A 20,698-nucleotide genomic window follows, 5' to 3' on the forward strand; every position below is an offset into this window, starting at 1 on the left:
TTACTCGTTCAAACTTTTTTTTCTCTCTTTTTGGGGGGTTATTCCCTTCTTTCCTCAATTACATATGTATGTATCCGCATAAATGCCAATCCATCACTTGATCATGTGCAAACAAAGAAAAAAAAATCTACAAAATACAAAAACAAAAGCACACTCGAAAAAACGCCCTTCATGGCTGCCTTCTGTAAACCAGGAGAGTTAATTCAGCCCCATCCTCACACGCTTCCCGAATTTATATTTTGTATTACTCGTTCAAACTTTGTCTTTCCCACATATTTTTTCTTTCTTTCTTTTCCTTTCCTTCTTTCTTACCTTCCTACATTCTGTCTTCCTATCTTTCTTACTTCTTTCCTTCCTACTTTCTATCGTTCCTTCCGACTTTATTTCTTTCTTTCCTTCCCACTTTGTTTTCTTTCATCCCTGCTGTATTCCTGTCTTCTGTTCCGTTTTCCTTCCGTTCCTTCTTTCCTTCCTTCCTAGCTTTCTGTTTTATTTCCTTTTTTTTTCTTTTTCAGATGCCCACGTGATGACAGGGGAAGGCGCTTGGCAACGACCATCATTCAGAAAGGCAACAGAAGAAAAATCATAAAAATACGTTTGTAAAAGAAAGAAACACACACACACACACACACACACACACACACACACACACACACACACACACACAACACCCCCCAAAACACGCAGCAAGATAGAAGATACAGATTTCTGTGTGGTAGTATATTTTTGTGAAAGAAATCACGCACTTGCGGTTTATTGAAGAACATTTCGCGTTTTGTGCTGGAGAGGAGAAACATTTCTACGACTCCAGTGTTTTGAGAGCAGATAGACTGATTACACTTCTTGATTAAAAACAAAAACAACAATAAAATAAAAAAACCAACAACAACAGCAGCAACAACTACAACAACAGCAGCAGCAACTACAACAACAGCAGCAACAACTACAACAACAGCAGCAACAACAACAGCAACAACAACAACAACAGCAGCAGCAACTACAACAACAGCAGCAGCAACAACAACAACAGCAGCAACAACAACAACAGCAGCAGCAACAACAACAACAGCAGCAGCAACAACAACAACAGCAGCAACAACAACAGCAACAACAACAACAACAGCAGCAGCAACTACAACAACAGCAGCAACAACATCATCAACAACAACAGCAGCAACAACAGCAGCAGCAACAACAACAAAAGCAGCAGCAACAGCTACAGCAGCAGCAACAACAACAACAGCAACAACGATATTATCATGTTTTCACAGTAACGGAAAGAACGTGGTTCATTGATGTTAAAGATGACAACAGTTCTGTAACAACCTTTCTTTCTTTCTTTCGTTCGTTATCTATTTATTTATTTATCATCTTTTAATCGTGTGGTTATTGACAGATTTTTTTTTTTTTATTGTTTGTGCAGTTGCTGACTTTTATTTTTATTTATTCTTTATTATTTTTTTTATTTTTTGCTATTCATATGATTATTGAAAGAGTGGGTGGGCTTTCATTTCTCATTTGGTTATTGACAGAAAACAAAAAGAAGACCAAATGTTAAAAGGTTAAAAGAGTTCACCTTGCATAGCGTTTGAGGGTCAACGGGGAAGTGAACTCACATCCACAGTGTCCAGGGCTCGGTATAGGAAGGCGGGGCCTAGTCCTCTCCTTCCGCTGATTTAACCCCCCACCCCCCAACCGAAAGTCAGGTAACCCATTGACACCTGGGTGGGGTGAGGAAAAACGGAGTACAGTGCCTTTCCACAAGGACACAACAGCAGGCCAAAGCAAGGAATCGAACCCCGACCGCTGGATCTGAAGTCCAACGCCTTACCGAATCTACCACGTCGCACCCAACACACCAAGAGCAGTGTTTGAATGAATGTTTGACATTGTTTCTGCTTTGAACTAACTTCGCTACTGACTCGGGAAAAGTGTTCAAACACACAACACACACATACAAAAAAAACCCCACCAAAAACAGCCACCATTCTTTGAAATCTGTCATAACTTTCGCAACATCTCAAAGCCAATGAAACTGCATGGTGCGAAGCAATACACCGACTCAAAACTTTTCTTCTTTTTTTTTTTTTAATTCTTAAAATTGATATTCCCTGTGGAAAGAATATTCATTCTGCTTAGCGTTCTTTCAACAGACTTAAATTTGGACTTCTATTATTATTTAAAAAAAAGAAAAAGAAAAAAGAAAAAAAAAGGCCGCTTTACGTGGTTGTGACCAGCACATCATGCCAAAGCTGGGACAGTTTCAGATTTCAAGAAGCACTTTCATACTTTTGTGCTGTTGTGTTTGCACTGTCCATTCCCACAGTGACGGCTCAGAGACAAACAGGCAGACCACCACCCCCAAAGACCGGGACGTCAAGCGAAGTCCCTTCAGTGTCAGGGCAGGAAAACGAAGTAACACTGAGTTACCGCCCCTTACCAAGGCACCAAACACAGCGAGCAACAACAACTACAACAACATCAGCGATGCCAGCACAGACTCTTCAACAAGTAGAGACAATAGTCGCGCACATCAAAAGCACCAAGACAATCCTGCTTCTGAGGATAGCACCCATGGTCAAATCACAGGACCACCGTTCACAGCCCTGCAGCAAGAAGATACTGCCAATGACCACTTGGTCCATACTCGGACGGGATTCGAGAGATCGGCTGAATTAGCGAACTCACTTTCCAATTCTTCACGAACTGACCTTCACCTTCCCACGGACATTGACGTCATCACAGCGGGGGAAGAACTGTTTGGAACTGGACAGCCGATCGTTGAGTCAGAGGGTCGCAGAAACGTCCAGTCTGTCAGTGAAGAGAGAGCAGACAGACCTGTCGTCACAGTTCAGGGCTGGTCAGTCTCTCCAGCTCCGTCAAATCTGGACGCCGTTGGTCAGCCGCGGATGGGTGTGAAGTTGTCTGACTTTGAGAAGGAGCCCACAATAGTCAGCAACCAATCAAACGTCACCGATCAATCCAACACAGGCATTAACCAATCAGTTTCCATGGACAAAACCCATCCAGACATGACCCAATCAGTGTCCATGAACGAACCCCACCCAGGCATTAACCAATCAGTTTCCATGAACGAAACCCATCCAACTAAACACCAATCAGAATTCACCGACCAACCCCACACAGACATTACCCACTCAGAATACTTCACACCCCCACTCCAAAGCGACACAAGCGAAGCAACAAATTCACTCAAACAGAACAAAATACCCACCTTTAATCCAAGGCCCAGGAAAGAAGAACCTGCATCTCACCTTTCTGACAGCCCATCGGGAAGACCGTTCTTCAAACCATGGTCTAGGACACATTACAACAAGGACTCCGACAAAAGAGCGCCGTTCAGTGTATGGGCAGGCAAAAGGTCCAGCTCAGCAGACATTGCTCCTATCACCACGTTCAACCCAAAGGCTTTCAGCGCTGTGCTGAGTCAAGGGTGGGGAGGTTCACCCTTCTTTGAAGAAAGGGGACGAGGTGGTGCGAGTCTGTTGGAGGACAAGGGAGTTGATAATCCATCTGACGAACAGATGAAAGGAGTTGGCATGCATTTGTTGGAGGAAAAGGGAATTAATAATCCATCTGGCGAACGGGTGAAAGGAGTTGGTGTGAGTCTGCTGGAGGAAAAGGGAGTTGATAATCCATCTGACGAACAGATGAAAGGAGTTGGCATGCATTTGTTGGAGGAAAAGGGAATTAATAATCCATCTGGCGAACGGGTGAAAGGAGTTGGTGTGAGTCTGTTGGAGCAACAGGGAGTTGATAATCCATCTGACGAACAGAATATGAACAATCCCTCCGCCGAGCAGATGAAAGAAGCTGGCGTGTATCTGCTGAAGGAAAATGGAGCGAAAAATCCCTCTGGCAAACAGATGAAGAAAGCTGGCCTGAATCTGATGGAGAAAAAAGAAATTGGAAACCTCTCCAATGAACAAACGAAAGGAGATGGTTTCGGCAAGTCCGACAAGAACAGTGCAAATGCAAAGAACTGTTTGGAAGAAAAGCGTGCAGCTGCCATCTTCAAGGCCTCAGGTAAGGCGTTAAGTGGTTCACGTGGTGAAACCAGTTCCGGGGTCACTCTTGAAATGTGGTTCAGTGAACACATCCATTCATCACCCATTGTGGACACTACCACGAGGGGCCCTGTCGGGGTTAGAGCTGAAAAACTATTACCTCACTCACCCAGTGTGGACACTACCACAAGGGGCCCTGTTGGGGTTAGGGCTGGAAAACCATTACCTCACTTACCCAGTGTGGACACTACCACGGGGGGCCCTGTAGGGGTTAGGGATGGAAAACCATCACCTCAATCACCCAGTGTGGACACTACCACGAGGGGCCCTGTCGGAGTTAGGGCTGGAAAACCATCACCTCACTCACCCAGTGTGGACACTACCACGGGGGGCCCTGTCAGGGTTAGGGATGGAAATTTATCATCTCACTTACCCAGCGATGGCAGTACCATAGACCGACCTTTCTGGGTGTGGGTCGGAAACCGATTAACCAACACACGTCACGAACAGGGAAAAAGATCTCTCAGCGTGTGGGCAGGGGAACAGTTCAAACACATTCTCCCCAAAGACACTTCAAAGGCCAGACCTTTCAACGCACAGAGCAGAAAGCAACCGAAAAGTTACCTCAACGAACACAACACCAAGAAATCTGTTCTTGCCGCACCCGCTGAGAAAAGGGAGGGGGACAACGGAAACAGCAAAACTCCTCATAACAGAGCACCGTTTGTTGCTTGGGCATGGAAAAGGCCAGGCAGCGTTGATGATAAAAGTCCTGAAAATAAAGTTCCGTTTACAGTCTGGACAAGCAACAGACAGGATCCCACAGTCAATGAGAGTCCTAAGAGTTATGCCCCGTTTGGAGTTTGGGCAGGGAATTGGAACGACAGAGACAACAGCGGCTTAAAGAAGAGGGTTTGGGCAGGGGAAAATTACAACAAAGACAACAAAGGCTTAAAGGAGAGGGCTCCAATCGGCTTTTGGACAGGCAAAAAGGACAAAAAGGACAACAGAGACAACCAAGGCTTAAAGTATAGAGCTCTAATCGGTGTTTGGGCAGGGGAAAAAGACAACAGAGACAACAAAGGCTTAAAGAAGAGGGCTCCATTTGGTGTGTGGGCAGGGAAAAGAAAGGACAACAGAGACAACCAAAACTTAAAGAAGAGGGCTCCATTTGGTGTGTGGGCAGGGAAAAGAGACAACAGAGACAACCAAAACTTAAAGAAGAGGGCTCCATTTGGTGTGTGGGCAGGGAAAAGAGACAACAGAGACAACCAAAACTTAAAGAAGAGGGCTCCATTTGGTGTGTGGGCAGGGAAAAGAGACAACAGAGACAACCAAAACTTAAAGAAGAGGGCTCCATTTGGTGCGAGGGCAGGGAAAAGAGAAGACAACAGAGACAACCAAAACTTAAAGAAGAGGGCTCCATTTGGGTGTGGGCAGAGAGACAACCAAAACTTAAAGAAGAGGGCTCCATTTGGTGTGTGGGCAGGGAAAAGAAAGGACAACAGAGACAACAAAATACTCCAGAAAATGGCTCCGTTTGGAGTCGAGGCAGCAAAAGTAAAGAGACACAGACAGACAGCATTCAATGTTTGGGCCGGAAAACGTCACACCTCCGACCTTCCCTCACTTCCGGTAACGAGGAATCAGGAGCCTCGGGCTGACCGAACGATCACTGTCAAAGACGTGCTTCAAAAGGACACACGTATACAGCTGTTTGCAGATAGTGAAGGAGGAAGGAAAAGCCAAGACGGAGTGTTCTTTGATCTTGCTCGCAGCCCGCACATTCCAACACGAGCGTCCTTGAGCGATAACAGAGGGGAGGAAAACAAATACAGGGTGTTCTGCAAGGTGTTGGGAAAGAGGACCTCTGCACGGTCAGTTGTGAACAATGACGAGGAAACGTCAGGCGCTCTGTCGGGAAGCTGGCCACGTGGAGACAGCAGTCACGCCGGACAGGGCAGTCAGTACAATGCTTTGCTCAGCAAGCGCTCGGTAAAACTGCTCCCAAACTCACAGGCCTCAAATCCTCATCATTTATACAAAAGACAGGGTTTTTCATCAAGGCTCCGCGTAGGAACCATGCTCAACCGCAGAGGGGCATATGGAAATCAAGTTCGTTATCTGAGAGAGGTAAATCCAAAATATAAAGCTGTACGAATTTCAAGAGTTAGAAGAGGGGCATATGGAAATCACGTTCCGTTTCGGAGAGAGGTAAATCCAAAATTTAAGGTTGTACAAAATTCAAGGGATAGTCCTTTTCGTTCAGAGACTGAAGAACATTCCGGTTTGACATCCACAGAATTTTTAGTCAGGCGAAATCCATCCAATCCACAAGCGAACAAAGAGACTGGAAACCACTACCACCAACACAACTTCTTTAAAACACGTTCCGGGATCAGTTCCTGGGATTCCAGACGAGCAGATGACTTCAGCGGCCATGATGACGACCTACTGGTGAACAGTTCAGAGCTCGCGCGGAGGCAACAAGATGTGACAGGTGTTCTGAACGACTCGAATAAAACTGCTTCCGGTTTCTGGTCAGGGGAGCGAAATGTGCCCATCATTTCACAAAACCCTACCAACAACAACAACAACAACAATCGATATAAACCATTCAGAACGACATCTGTGGCTCGTTCTGTTATCAGTGCATCAGACAACACGGTGCTGACCCAAAAACGACCCCCTCCGCTCACCAACAGACATCCACAATCTCGCCCGGCGTTTTCTGTTATTCTGGCACTTTCCACCCTCTTCCCAAGGAGTGCCACACCTCCCATGAATGTCCTTGACCCAGGCTTGACCCCACGTGATGCCAGTGACGTCACCATCCAAAATGTCCTTCCCTCACGTTCAAGACGGTTTTGGAACGGACACATGGGGGCGTCAGCTTTCAATCGCTGGTTTCGTGGGAAAGTACGACTGTACATAAAGGCTTTGAGAATGAGGAAATATCTCTGGAAAATGTTACAACAAGTACTAATGAAGAGAAGCTTTGATCTCTGACATGGTTGGTTGGTTGATTGTGTAAAACTCTGTTCACTCCTTGATTCGAACGTTTAAAACAATTATTCTGGGGAAGAAAAACAACAACAACAACAACAAAAAAGCACACAAAAAACCCCCCCACAAACAAAAAAACCGGAGCCAGTTCTCATACACAACTGCTTGCGTCAATGTCATTACAATATGTTTTTTTGCAATATGGATAATATCTTATTTGTGGGACATGTAAAAGATAAGTTCATTTTTTCCTGACATTGGTACTGATTTTTTTTTTTTTTATTTCAATGAATTAAACAGGAGCCTTTTAAATGGCATGTGTTCATCTGCCAATCAATGTGAATTTTTTTTTTATAGGAGAAACACGGGAAATATAAACATTGAGACATATAAAATTCTACATGGATATTATGATAAGAGCACAACACAAAATCTTTTCACTCAAGAGGACAGTAATCATACCAGGGGACACCCACTAAAAATAATGAAGACATTCACCAAATCAAACCTTTTTTCACACTCTTTTACCAACAGGGTTGCTAACTTTTGGAATAATCTGCCCAGTAACAGTGTCACTGCAGGAACACTTAATTAACAATTTAAAAGATCTATTAGAAAACACTGGAAGGATTATGGCTTCCAAGTCAATTTCTCAATGGAAAGCTAGCCATAACATTAGTAACTGCACACTCATATTTAAAAAAAAGTTTAACAAGAAGAAGAAAAAAACACAACTAACAATCAGCCTAAAAGCCATGACACATAATAGGATAAAACAATGATTCTAATTGCATGGTTGTTGTTGGGAATGAATTGGTATTGCATTGATCATTGCTGCAAGGAATGGTTAACAACTGTATCTTGTTTGCTTTGGTTTTATGCCTTTTGTAAATAGGGGTGTTTTCACGTTGCATCGTAAAAACTGGGAATGGTTCAGCAGTAACAATATGTAGTAGGAATGTTCAAGTATTGCACGCGCTTCTGGGAAAAGGTCTGGGTTTGAATCCTTGACACTGGAAATAGATCAGAATTTCATCACTATGACTCTGGAGGATAGTTTAATTATTTATTTACTTCTTAATCTGTCTATCTATCTATCTATATTTAGTATTTTTTCGTTGTTACTGGGAATATTTCAAGGCATTATCGAGTATTGTTTCGTTGTTACTGGAATATTTCAGGGCATTACATCATTTGATTGCCACTGGAAATATTTCACAGCTGTTTCTTTGTTTCCAGGAATCTATCAGAATTACATACTTGGAACCTGGAACATTGTTAATACATATTTGAAGTATAACATTTAACATTTTAAGTGTAACATTATTGATATGAACAAGATGGCGGTTTTTCAAACCTTCATTGCTGAAAACAAGAGAACGCTGGCCATTAAGGAGAAGCGTGAGCAAAGGAAGCAGGGCTCAACTTCTGGAGACGTTTTCCCTTGCAACACCAGTGGGATGTGCTGTGCATCCAGAATCGGCCTCTTCTCCCATATTATATGAGGACACACACCGACAGATAAGCCTTTCTGCGTACTCATCCGTCGGTCCGACGAGAGACTCCATCATGATCATTGCTGATATACTGATATATTTGCTGTGGACAGTATTCAGTTTACTCATACATTTCTGTAAAGGTTTCGATGGACTCAAACTTTGATATTGACTGATCTGAGTTTATTACTATCACGTCAATAATACGATTATAAAAGGACTTTTTTTTTCTTGTTTTTCATTCCCATTCTGTCTGTGTCTCTCTGTCTCGATATACCTCTGTCTTTGTCTGTCTGTCTGTCTCTCTCCATGTGTGTGTGTGTGTGTGTGTGTGTGTGTGTGTGTGCTTTTGTGTTCGCATAGAGGTTGTTAATGTGTTTCTGCTAGTGCGAACACGTGCTTGCGTGTGTGTATGTTTGTCACACACACACACACACACACCACACCACACCACGCACCACACACACCATACCACACTACGCCACATAAACCACACACCACACCACACCACATAAACTACACCTCACCACCACACCAAACCACACATCATACCAAACCTCACCACACCACACCACACTACCACACCACACCACAACAGACGCAATACACAGTGGAGACGAGTAATCCGTGAAAAAAACGACATTCTTCTGCTGTGAAAACCTTCAAAACAAGAGGCAAAAGGAGTTTGTATTTTTCGTCATATTTGGTAATACATATATTTACCATGTCAAACCGATGCAAACTAGGCATATCGGTTTGCTCTGCTTGGCCAAATTTCGCGCGGCTAACAGTGAAAAGACGACCCGTCTTGCCCGGTCTGCTCTTAGCCAATCAAACGCCTCTAAAAGCTACAAGCCCGAATTGTACCTTCGTCGCCTCATCGTTCCTAACGAAGTCACCACCACCACCAAGGCAAATTGTAGAGCGCTGATGATGATTGGACAGTCGTGACCCGGTGTTGCCGCCTTTTTCTGCCCCCTTGGATTTTACCCCTGCGACCCCACCCTGGGGGAAGGGAGGGGTATTTTTCCTGCGTGCAGTTTTTACTAGTTTCCACTCAAAGTGGATTTTTCTACAGAATTTTGCCAGGAACAACCCTTTTTTGCCGTGGGTTCTTTTACGTGCGCTAAGTGCATGCTACACACGGGACCTGGGTTTATCGTCTCATCTGAATGACTGATACCATCCTCTACCCTTGTTGGGTTTCACACACACACACACACAAACACACACACACGCAGACACACACACACACACGTACACACACGTACACAAACACACACATCAGTCAAACTTGGGGAGAAAGGGCGAGAGCGGGATTCGACCCCAGACCCTCACGGGCACTGTATTGGCAGATAAGCTTCTTAACCATCCTGCCACAGAACGGCCCCCTTCCCCAATCCCTTTTCAATATCTCGAGTGATCAATTCCGTACCAAGGGGGATAATTTCCAACTATGCCATGGGGCGTGGGGGAGTCGATCTTCACTTGCCACAAATAACTACGAGGGTTATTCCACACTCGCTCAGAAAAACCCCGGGGGTAATATTTAACAGGGGAGGGGGTAGTGTGTGGCTGATACACCGGCAATACGTAAGATAACTGACGGAACTCACTGGGATAATTGGCTGACTCATCACGCGCGCGAACCCAGTAATAGGATTATGATTGTGGTTGTGATTATCATTAACATTGTGTGCTCATCGGTACTGGTTAGATAGGCGGCGGTCCCTCAGTGGCTTGTGATGAGAATATAATTTTTTATCAGTAGATGAGAGATCTTGTCACGTATAGTTTTGAGGAAGGGGGTAGAGCGTGTGTGTGTGTGTGTGGGGGGGGGGGGGGGGCGGGTGCCTTAGTCCTTCTACCAACACATTCTGCACGGCGCTGATTATAATCATATGCTCTCCAGTCTTTACATTTTGTTCAGACTTTGAGCGTGTGTCGATTGTTTGTGTGGATATGGAAGGGCGGGTGCACGTGTGTGTGTGGGGGGGGTGGGTGGGGGGGATGAGGGAGGTATCCTTAGTAATAGACGTTTCCACACAGCAAGATATCACTCGTTGTAACAAGGTATCCCAGAGTTCCTAGAGTTGTGAACGCCTCGAGTCGATTAGCAAGAATGTCAACTAACGGATCGTAATGCTGTTTCTGTTTATCATGCAGTTAAACACACCAGCTGTGTTCAGTGACTGTAAGTTATGTGGAATGCATCAGTGCGGTTCAACGTATGATATATTACAAGATATGATGTGATACGGGGGAGCATAAAATGGGGGTGGGGGAGGGAAGGAGGGGGAGGATACTTTACAGGTTCAGCGGGAAGAAACTGGGCTTTGTTGAAGAAAGAAAACAAAATGATCTACAATGTAGGAAAGAAAGCGGCAGGGAAGGACAGAAGTTCATGATGGTGGAGAAGAAGAAGAAGAAGACGACACACATACACACACACACGGGGACACATTGTTATCTATTGAGGCAAATCATCTGGTACATTGTTTGAGGATTAAAGGAACTGAGGTCAGTTTTTGTTAGGTGCCTTCTCATGTGGGCATTCATGGCAATGAAACTGCTGATAAAGCAGCTAAAAGAGGAGCACAAGATTCAGAAACATCAACAAATATACATGTCCGTTTTTCCGTAAAAGAGGCATTCAAAAAAAATCAGCATCGGGTTGATTTCATAACCGATGGAAGGAAACGTTCTTAAAACATAAAGGGACATTATTCCCAGAGAATATTATCAAAGAAAAGATACCGAATCCATCAGCTTGTCGGGCAAGATTAATAACCTCTGCTTTCTTCCGTATAAAACTTGATGCGCTGAAGACAAAGTATAGTAAAAATGTTACATGCATCTGTCGCAAGCACTTCAGTTTGCATCATTGTTTGTTTCACTGTCAGTTGTTACGTACCTTCTTGCCCAAGTATGTCAAAGGGGATAACTATTCTGCAGATGATTTTTGGAAAGTTGTTTCTGATGAGGTTCTTATGGTCGAACTTTCACAGGCATTAGTTCATATCCCTATTTCTACATTCCTTTAATGCACTCCAGAATTGTGTTAATGGTTTTTAGTTATCATTATTGAATTGTTAACGGTTAAATCTAAGTGCATGTTAATTATGCATTTATTGGTAGTTTTCTACCTTTTCTGTTTTCCGTTTTCCTCTTCCCCCTTAGTCCCTCCTCCCCCCCGGCCACCCCCCCCCCCGCCCCTTTTTTTCTAAATCGTCTAATGTCACTGATAGTGAAAAGACGCTAAACTAAAGAACAAACACATTTTTTGCATGGTTTATGGACAGATTTATCATCTTCCTTTCTTATATTTACCTTACCTGTTCACTTACTTCCCCACCTACCTAGTCACACACACACACACACACACACATATATATATATATATATATATATATATTGTTGTACTGAATAAACGTCACTTTTTTCTTTTTCTTTTTTTTGTGCACCTATCGCCAAGTCAACTACAATGATGAAAACATTAATTTTAGTACTTCATTGCAAGCACTTTTTCTTCCTTTGAAGATAAAATACATAAATATACTTCATGAATTCCACTGAATAAATCGTAAGCAATCTTACCCAGTCAACCTTAGGGGATTTACAGCCTCGGAAAACTTTCCTGTCAAAATGATGCTGAAAAAAGTTGAAAATATATGAAATTACGAAATCGACAGTGTTTGCTCCAAACTGACACTTGACGACACAGCCATAAATACTGCAGAAGTTAGGCCTTGAGTGCATAGTGAGTGATGGCCTAGAGGTAACGCTTCCGCCTAGGAAGCGAGAGTATCTGAGCGTGCTGGTTCGAATCACGGCTCAGCCGCCGATATTTCCTCGACCCCCTCCACTAGACCTTGAGTGGTGGTCTGGACGCTAGTCATTCGGATGAGACGATAAACCGAGGTCCTGTGTGCAGCATGCACTTAGCGCACGCAAAAAAACTCCACGGCAACAAATGGGTTGTTCCTGGCAAAATTCTGTAGGAAAATCCACTTCGATAGGAAAAACAAATAAAACTGCACGCAGGAAAAAACACCAAAAAAATGGGTGGCGCTGTAGTGTAGCGACGCGCTCTCCCTGGGGAGAGCAGCCCGAATTTCACACAGAGAAATCTGTTGTGATAAAAAGAAATACAAATACAAATATGTGTACCTATCTGAGTGGATTTCTTCTACAGAATTTTGTCAAAGGACAACACTCTCTGATCGTTGCCATGGGTTCTTTTCCAGTGCGCCAAGTGTGCGCTGCACACGGGACCTTGGTTTATTGTCTCATCAAAACAACTAGACGTTCAGTTTGATTTTTGTGTCATACTGGGAAGGAAGGGTGAAACTGAACAGTGTCTCAGTTAACTATTCTACCACCTCCCCCCGGCCCTTTCTAAGCATATAATTATGGTATCAAGTTCCTTTTATAAAAAAAAAAGAAGAAAAAAAGAAAGAAAAAAAGATATGATTGTGGTGATCATTTATTAGCCAATAAAGATTGTGAAGTAATTTTCAGCGTTCAGTGTATGATGATGATAATATGGATACTTATGTAGCGCCTATCCTCAGTCGGCCGGTGACCAAGATCTAGTAAGCGATTTACAAACACATTCACTGACAAAAGTTCAAAGAGGTTGAAGGATTTCTCCCCTACAATTATGTTGATTTTACGAATTTGCTGTGGCACACTGGTGCAGGCTTTGGAAGGAGTCGGATTCCTGTTCTGTGTAGAATACTGGTCTAAACAGATCAGGTATCCTGACTTGTTCAAGGTCGTCTGCAAATAAGGAAAACAGTAAAGCTGGTGGCCTTTTAAACTGTTTTTGCGCTCTCCCTCAGTGTTCCGTCGCGTTTATAGCCGATGACTGATTGGCTCCTGCGACGTATGCATCCAGATCCAGATCCAGATGGAAATGACATGAACAAAGAAAATGGAAGAAAAGAAGACTTGAACATCTACCTCAGATCATACCTTCATATAGTGATATACCATGCAAAATTCACTGCATCAGCCATTAATTATACCACAATAACTCACATGCGTAACAGTTACTTTTCCCTCACCAGCAGCCGTCTTTTTACCCAACCGTTGTCAAATAACACATATGACGCTAAACTGAAGCAGTTTCAGTTTCAGTTTCAGTTGCTCAAGGAGGCGTCACTGCGTTCGGACAAACCATATACGCTACACCACATCTGCCAAGCAGATGCCTGACCAGCAGCGTAACCCAACGCGCTTAGTCAGGCCTTGAGAAAAAACAAAACAAAACAAAACAAAAACAAAACAAAACGGGGGAATAAATAATAGATAAGCTTACATAAATAAATAAATAAATGAATAATAATTATAATATAGAAAAAGGTAGTAGTAATAATAATAGTAATACTAATAAAATGATTTAAAAAAAGAAAGAAAAAAAAAGACAACAATGGTGATAAATAAGCGAATAAATGTAAAACATGAAGACACACATTCACACCCACACCCACACATGCACAACAGAAATGCACCAAACATGCAGTTTCACAGATATGAAAGCACCGTCAAATACATATAAACGTACATGAGCTCCAACACACACACACACACACACACACACACACACACACACACACATTACCTTGCACCTCCTCTACCCCCCTCCTCCACACACTCATTTCTAGTCTACGTATCGCAGCTTCCACGGCACACACACACACACACACACACACACACACACACACACACACACACACACACACACTCACAGAGATGAACACTTACTTGTACAAGCACACACACATACGCCCATATCTCCCACCCCCAACCCCACACACATATATACAAAGATATATATATATATATATATATATATATATATATATATATATATATATATATATATATATATATATACGTTCCAATATCCTGTTGCTCTCACAGTGTAGGCATGCATAAACTGAAGAAGACGAGGAAGAAGTCAACAACAACAACAACAACAACACTGAACAACCACACACACACACACACACACACACACACACACACACGTACGAGGGAGTATCCACACGGGCGGGGGAGTCGAGCGTGACGCTCCCATTCACAACACAACGTACCAGACATGTTTATTTCTATCCAGTACATATCTAACTATTCATATCTTTGCTTTATTTATTATTATTATTATTATTATTATTATTATTATTTTTTTTGTACGCTTATAGTTGACTTCATCAAGTTTTTGCGCCTTATACACTATTATTATTATTAGTAGTAGTTCATTTTTGTGTGTATTTATCTCTTTTTTTTCTCAAGGCCTGACTAAGGGCATTGGGTTACGCTGCTGGTCATGCATCTGTTTGGCAGATGTGGTGTAGCGTATATGGATTTGTCCGAAATGAACGCAGTGACGTCTCCTTGAGCTACTGAAACTGAATATCTTTGCTTTGAAAAATAAAATAAAAATTAAAAAAAATGTGTGTGTGTGTGTGTGTGTGTGTGTGTGTGACCACCGCTCTTGTTCCGCTGATTCTTTGTCTACAGATCTTGCAGACGCGATATGGCAGCACGACTGTCAACCTTCACCTTTCCTTTCAAGCACGCATGCCTCGATTTGGAATTGATCACGTGACTTATTTTTGCGGGCGCAGACGTCGTGCCGTTCGATTTGCAGCTTGCCCAAAACAACAATATGCCGGTAAATGATCGAGGTTTTAATTTGGTCACTATATTTATAAATATTTTAATTTAATGATCGATCTGCAGTCAATGTGTATACGTTATACTGCAGTCTATACCTGTCACGTTCGTTTGCGATGGTTAATTTACCTCAAAACACACCGTCCATGTTGTTGCTTCTGCTATGATAATAAGAACATTTGCACCCACTGGCGTCTGCTGCGGTCATTGTTTTCACGATCGATGAATGTTGCTTGGTGTATTTAAATAGATTTAATGTTATAATTTTCCCTTTCCAGCAAATGACGGTACCGAAATGACGACAGAACGGCTGAAGAAAGGAATAGAATATCGATGTAAAGTGAAAGGGTTAGAATTAACCCGTTTTTCAACGATTTGTTTTGGCAGACACCGCACCGCATGCGGTGACACGTAATCGGTGTCACGCCGTCTTGTTTTCTTTGGACTCGTTCATTGGTCAAGCATGCACACTATCACGTGCTCGCGCGCGCGCGCGCACACACACACACACACACATACACACATATGCGTGCAAACACAGTACAACGATATGTTTAATAACCATGATAGCAAGATAGATAGAGATATTTATTTATTTATAAATAACAGCTTGTAGAAAACCCAGGGCAACCATTTCAAGCTTTTGCTCAACTAAACACAAAGAGAAACTAGTTTTAACAGGATTTTCAGATCAAGAATTAAGTGCACACTGAAAGAATAATAAAAGTGTTAAAATATCAGAAGAAAAAATTCTCCATCCTCCCCCCCTCTCTCCAAAAAAAAAAGTTTATTTACATACACATACACATTTGGAGGTGTGTGTGTGTGTGTGCAATCACGGATTGTATTTTATATGTCAACAAATTTTAACTCTTTCGCTGCCAGGAAAATAAAATTTAAGTGAAATCTATTTGCCAGGGTTTTTTCCACAAAAAACGGATGTAAATTTTCCAAAAATTCTGTGCTCTTTGTTATTTGAGAAAGACCCATAAAAGTATATATTTTCTGAAAGGTAAATGAATAAAGAATACAAAACACATGCTGTTTTCCCATTTTATATATTTTTAGTGACATGCTGTTGTTTTGAAATCAGTGTTGTTGTTTTTTTTTTGGTCACATTTTCAACTTGTTCATTACAAACATCAGTCAGGTATTTTTGCGCAAAAAATATTGTATTTTCTGGACAGATGGATATCTGCAAACATAAAATCATACTAGAACAACCACAATATATATGTATCTTTTTAAGAGATAGATACACAATGCATTGTGACTTCTCCAAGTGATAATATGGATGTGAGGCCACACCCCCTCAGTCTACACCCCCCTCCTCTTCACCCCTCTCACACTGTCATTTGATCCAGTTCTCATCAGACCATGTTGGCTGAGTGCCAAGAATATCGCTCACACTGTGTCCTGCTAATAATTCGGTCATGTTCTGTCGTCTGTTAACATCTGTACAGCCGGCATCACTCACTGATAGTCGCATTTTGGTCACTCTTTTGATTGTTCCCTTTATTTTCTATCAAATCATCCTATAAATGTTCATCACTGTCTTCTTCAGATTTACGCTTCAATTCTTTCTGAGCATAAGCTAAAGAAAGCAATCTTGGTTGATTTAGTTCGTCATGATCGCATGTCTTGAGCACGGCATCAGTCCGACATATTGTTGAGCGAGCAAGGAGAGAAGTCAGGCAAACACTGGGACAGTGACCCAACCAAAACGTTCAAATAAAGGACTGCTTCATGACGTAGATGGGGTTTCTAGCTATGAATAGAATCTAGAAAGATTCCCCAGGCTAAAGCTACCACTATTTTTGTTAATGAAGTGAATGCAAACCAGGGAAAAGTCAGAATATTTCGATGACGAGTTATCTCGTCATTGTGGCAGCGAAGCATACATGCTTACCATGGCGAGTTATCTTGTCATATAGGCAGCCTAGGGGTTAAACTGATGTCATGAAAACAGTACCTTATGCTCAGTTTTCATGTCCCTCACCCCCACTGATGTCTTTAAGATAAAACTAAAAGATAATGAAGACATAGTGACTTGATTATGTAACTTGACAAGTGTATTTATTATTTTGTATGGTAGCTTTTACACTCTGGCCCATTAAAATCATGAAGCACCAAGGAGAGGCCTCGCAAAAGAAAATTTAAGAATATTTCTTTTTTTTCAGAGTTAAAAGGATAATGTACCTTTACAGACATAGGTTTTCAGTTAAGTATATTACTGTTAATGGGTAGTTCTACAAAAGATGGGTAGGTTTTTTTAATACTGTAAGTTGTAACTTAATAATTTGACAGTATTTGACTCCTGAAGGTTTTTTTTCCTACAAAAGATATATTTTGATATTTGATGATATTATATGTTTTAATTTGTGTAGTATTTTGAATGTTTAGTTATATGTGCTTCTAATGTATATTTGTGTGTGTCCGTATGTTTAATCGTGTGCCAATGTGTGTGTGTGTGTGCGCGCATGTCTGTGTGTGTGTGTGTGTGTGTTGATCTATTTGTGCATGAGTGTTTGTGTGTGCCACTGTGTATGTATGGATGCAGCTACTGTGTACATATGTATGTTAAAATGTATGTATGCATTGTGTGTATGCGTGTGTGTAGTTTGTAAGTCATATTTTGGTGTGTGTACGTAACATTGATTTAATATGTTATGTCAACAAACGTGTTTTGTAAAGCACCTAGAGCAGATTTCTGGATAGTGCGCTGTATAAATATCCATTGTTATTATTAATATCATTATTACAAAGACTTTTTCCAACAGTACGGAGGTGGAGGTTACCGTGGGGGAGGAGGGGGCCGAGGGGGAGGCCGGGACGACATCTCCATGGACACGAACGCCGAACAGTTCCGCAAACTGTTCATCGGAGGCCTCAGCTATGAGACGGACGAGAAGGGGTTGCGAGAACACTTTGAAACGTGGGGCGAGATCGTGGACTGCGTGGTGATTCGGGACCCCAACTCAAAGCGGTCACGAGGGTTTGGGTTCATCACCTACAAAGATGTGGATGGCATCGACCAGGCCCAGGCCAACAGACCACACAACATTGGCGGCCGGGAGGTGGAGACTAAGAGAGCCATGCCTAGAGATGTAAGGCCCGGTAGATAGATGTATATATATATATATCAATAGATTTTGTTTGTTTGGTTGGTTGGATTTTTTGTTATGTAAGACCTGTTTGATTTATGTCAATGGATTTTCTCTTTATTTTGTTGTTGCTGTGTTTTTTTTGTTTTGTTTTGTTTTGCACATATCTGTATGACAGTCTGTCATGTCTGACTGACCGTCAGAACAGCAGGGGAGACAACTGCTGGTTTTTTTTGTTGTTTTTTTGTTGTTGTTGTTGTCTGTTTTCTTCTGCACATATCTGTATGCTAGTCAGTCATGTCAGACTATGACCACCAGAACAACAGAGGAGGCAACTACTGTTCCAACTATCTGGGCTGGAATTTGATTATAGTGGAGAGTGTCTTGTGTAAGAAACTTCCCCACTCTTGGCCAAGAGGGTTTTAGGACAGTCAGTGTTGGGATGGTTCCCAAAGGCCAACAAGCCCCCAAGGCTGCAGCACAAAGAGCCAGTGCAGTCTTTCCTTCTAGTTAGAGAGTCAAAGTCCTTCACAAAAGACAAAACTATAAATGACTTCCCACTGCAGTGAAGAAACCTTTGATCAAACAGCTCTCACTTTGCTGTTGGCCCAAGCGTAAGCTTAAAACTGAACAAGCAATCCCCAAGCCATGCTGTATGAAACTGCTTGCAATAAATACTCTCAAAGCCCAGTGAGAAACCACAGTCCAGATTCTATGGAGCCATACAACCAAATGTCCACTTGGTATACAGTTTAGCACACGATTACACAGGCATACTATGTGATCACATGATTATTTGTAAACATCAGAGGTTTAGCCACCCAACTTTTCTTTCCCATTTGTCAGTGGAATATTATGTGATCTCTTTGGAGGTTTAAAAGTGTACCTGTCTTCTTGGTGTATAATTGTTTGTAATTATTACTATTAGTGTTGAAAGTATTACTATTGTTGTTGCTAATTGGTTGTTTGGTGTCATATGCTGTACCATGTCAAACTGATGCAAACGAGGCATATCTGTTTGCTCCTCTTGGCCAAAAATTGTTTGCGGCAACTCGGTGATAAGACTTCTCGCCATTAGGCTGCCGTCTGCTAGCCAGTGAAACGCCATTCCCAGCAGGAGGTAATTCATCATTCACAACGGCCACCATTTATATGAGAAGTGACATTATCAATTTGCTCTGTCTTTGCCAACCTTTCTTGCATTAGAAATGTTATTTTCATGCAGACACCAGAGTGTTTTCACATTCACACTTCACTTTTTGGTACCCAAGCGTGACATTTCCCTCAGTAAAATGTTCAGTAATCAGAAAGACAGACACCTGTGTGACCATTGCAGGAGCCTCACTCCCAGCAGTTGGTGAAGAAGATGTTTGTGGGGGGATGTTCAGTAATCAGAAAGACAGACACCTGTGTGACCATTGCAGGAGCCTCACTCCCAGCAGTCAGTGAAGAAGATGTTTGTGGGGGGATGTTCAGTAATCAGAAAGACAGACATCTGTGTGACCATTGCAGGAGCCTAACTCCCAGCAGTCAGTGAAGAAGATGTTTGTGGGGGGATGTTCAGTAATCAGAAAGACAGACATCTGTGTGACCATTGCAGGAGCCTAACTCCCAGCAGTCAGTGAAGAAGATGTTTGTGGGGGGATGTTCAGTAATCAGAAAGACAGACACCTGTGTGACCATTGCAGGAGCCTCACTCCCAGCAGTTGGTGAAGAAGATGTTTGTGGGGGGATGTTCAGTCATCAGAAAGACAGTCACCTGTGTGACCATTGCAGGAGCCTCACTCCCAGCAGTCAGTGAAGAAGATGTTTGTGGGGGGCATGAAGGACGACACGTCAGAGGACCAGGTACGAGAGGTGTTCTCCGAGTTCGGCGACATCGAACAGATTGAGATGATCTCAGACAAATCCACAGGCAAAACACGAGGCTTCTGCTTCGTCACCTTCAAGGACTATGATCCTGTGGACAAGTGTGTGTGTAAGTATCAATAAATAACGAGAATCAGTCCCTGACAGTTCAGATCAGTTCAGTTACTCAAGGAAGCATCACTGTGTTTGGACAAGTCTGTATATGCTACACCACATCTGCTCAGCAGATGCCTGACCAGCAGTGTAGCCCAACGCACTTAGTCAGGCCTTGAGAGTCTCTGAGAGTGAGACTGGCATGTGTATTTGTATTTGTATTTCTCTCTTTTTGTCACAACAGATTTCTCTGTGTGAAATTCAGGCTGCTCTCTCCAGGGAGAGCACATCGCTACACTGAGAGCGCCACCCCTTTAAAAGGTATCAGTCTCTGGCATGTTCTCAGTGTCATAGACACTTCAATGTAACTATAGTGGTCAGGTGTATTTATTGATGTTGTCAGCAGTTGCTGTTACTT

The 20,698-nt window shown here is 42.5% G+C and overlaps 1 protein-coding gene across 3 annotated transcripts in view; it reads left to right on the top strand.

Moving 5' to 3' along the window:
- Positions 1-15,136: 15,136 nt before the first annotated feature.
- LOC143276656 (heterogeneous nuclear ribonucleoprotein A1-like 3) overlaps positions 15,137-20,698 on the top strand; it is a 28,810-nt gene continuing 23,248 nt past the window's right edge. For all 3 annotated transcript variants that reach the window (XR_013053599.1, XM_076581280.1, XM_076581281.1), the window contains exons 1-3: positions 15,137-15,212; positions 17,995-18,321; positions 20,095-20,296. Coding sequence is in view for 2 of the 3 variants with exons in the window: in XM_076581280.1 (XP_076437395.1) it covers positions 15,207-15,212; positions 17,995-18,321; positions 20,095-20,296 (535 nt within the window). In the remaining variant the exon portion in view is untranslated. The remainder of the gene's footprint in view (positions 15,213-17,994; positions 18,322-20,094; positions 20,297-20,698) is intronic.

The sequence above is a fragment of the Babylonia areolata genome, chromosome 32, assembly GCF_041734735.1.
Source record: "Babylonia areolata isolate BAREFJ2019XMU chromosome 32, ASM4173473v1, whole genome shotgun sequence".
NCBI classification, from domain to species: Eukaryota; Metazoa; Mollusca; class Gastropoda; order Neogastropoda; family Buccinidae; genus Babylonia; species Babylonia areolata.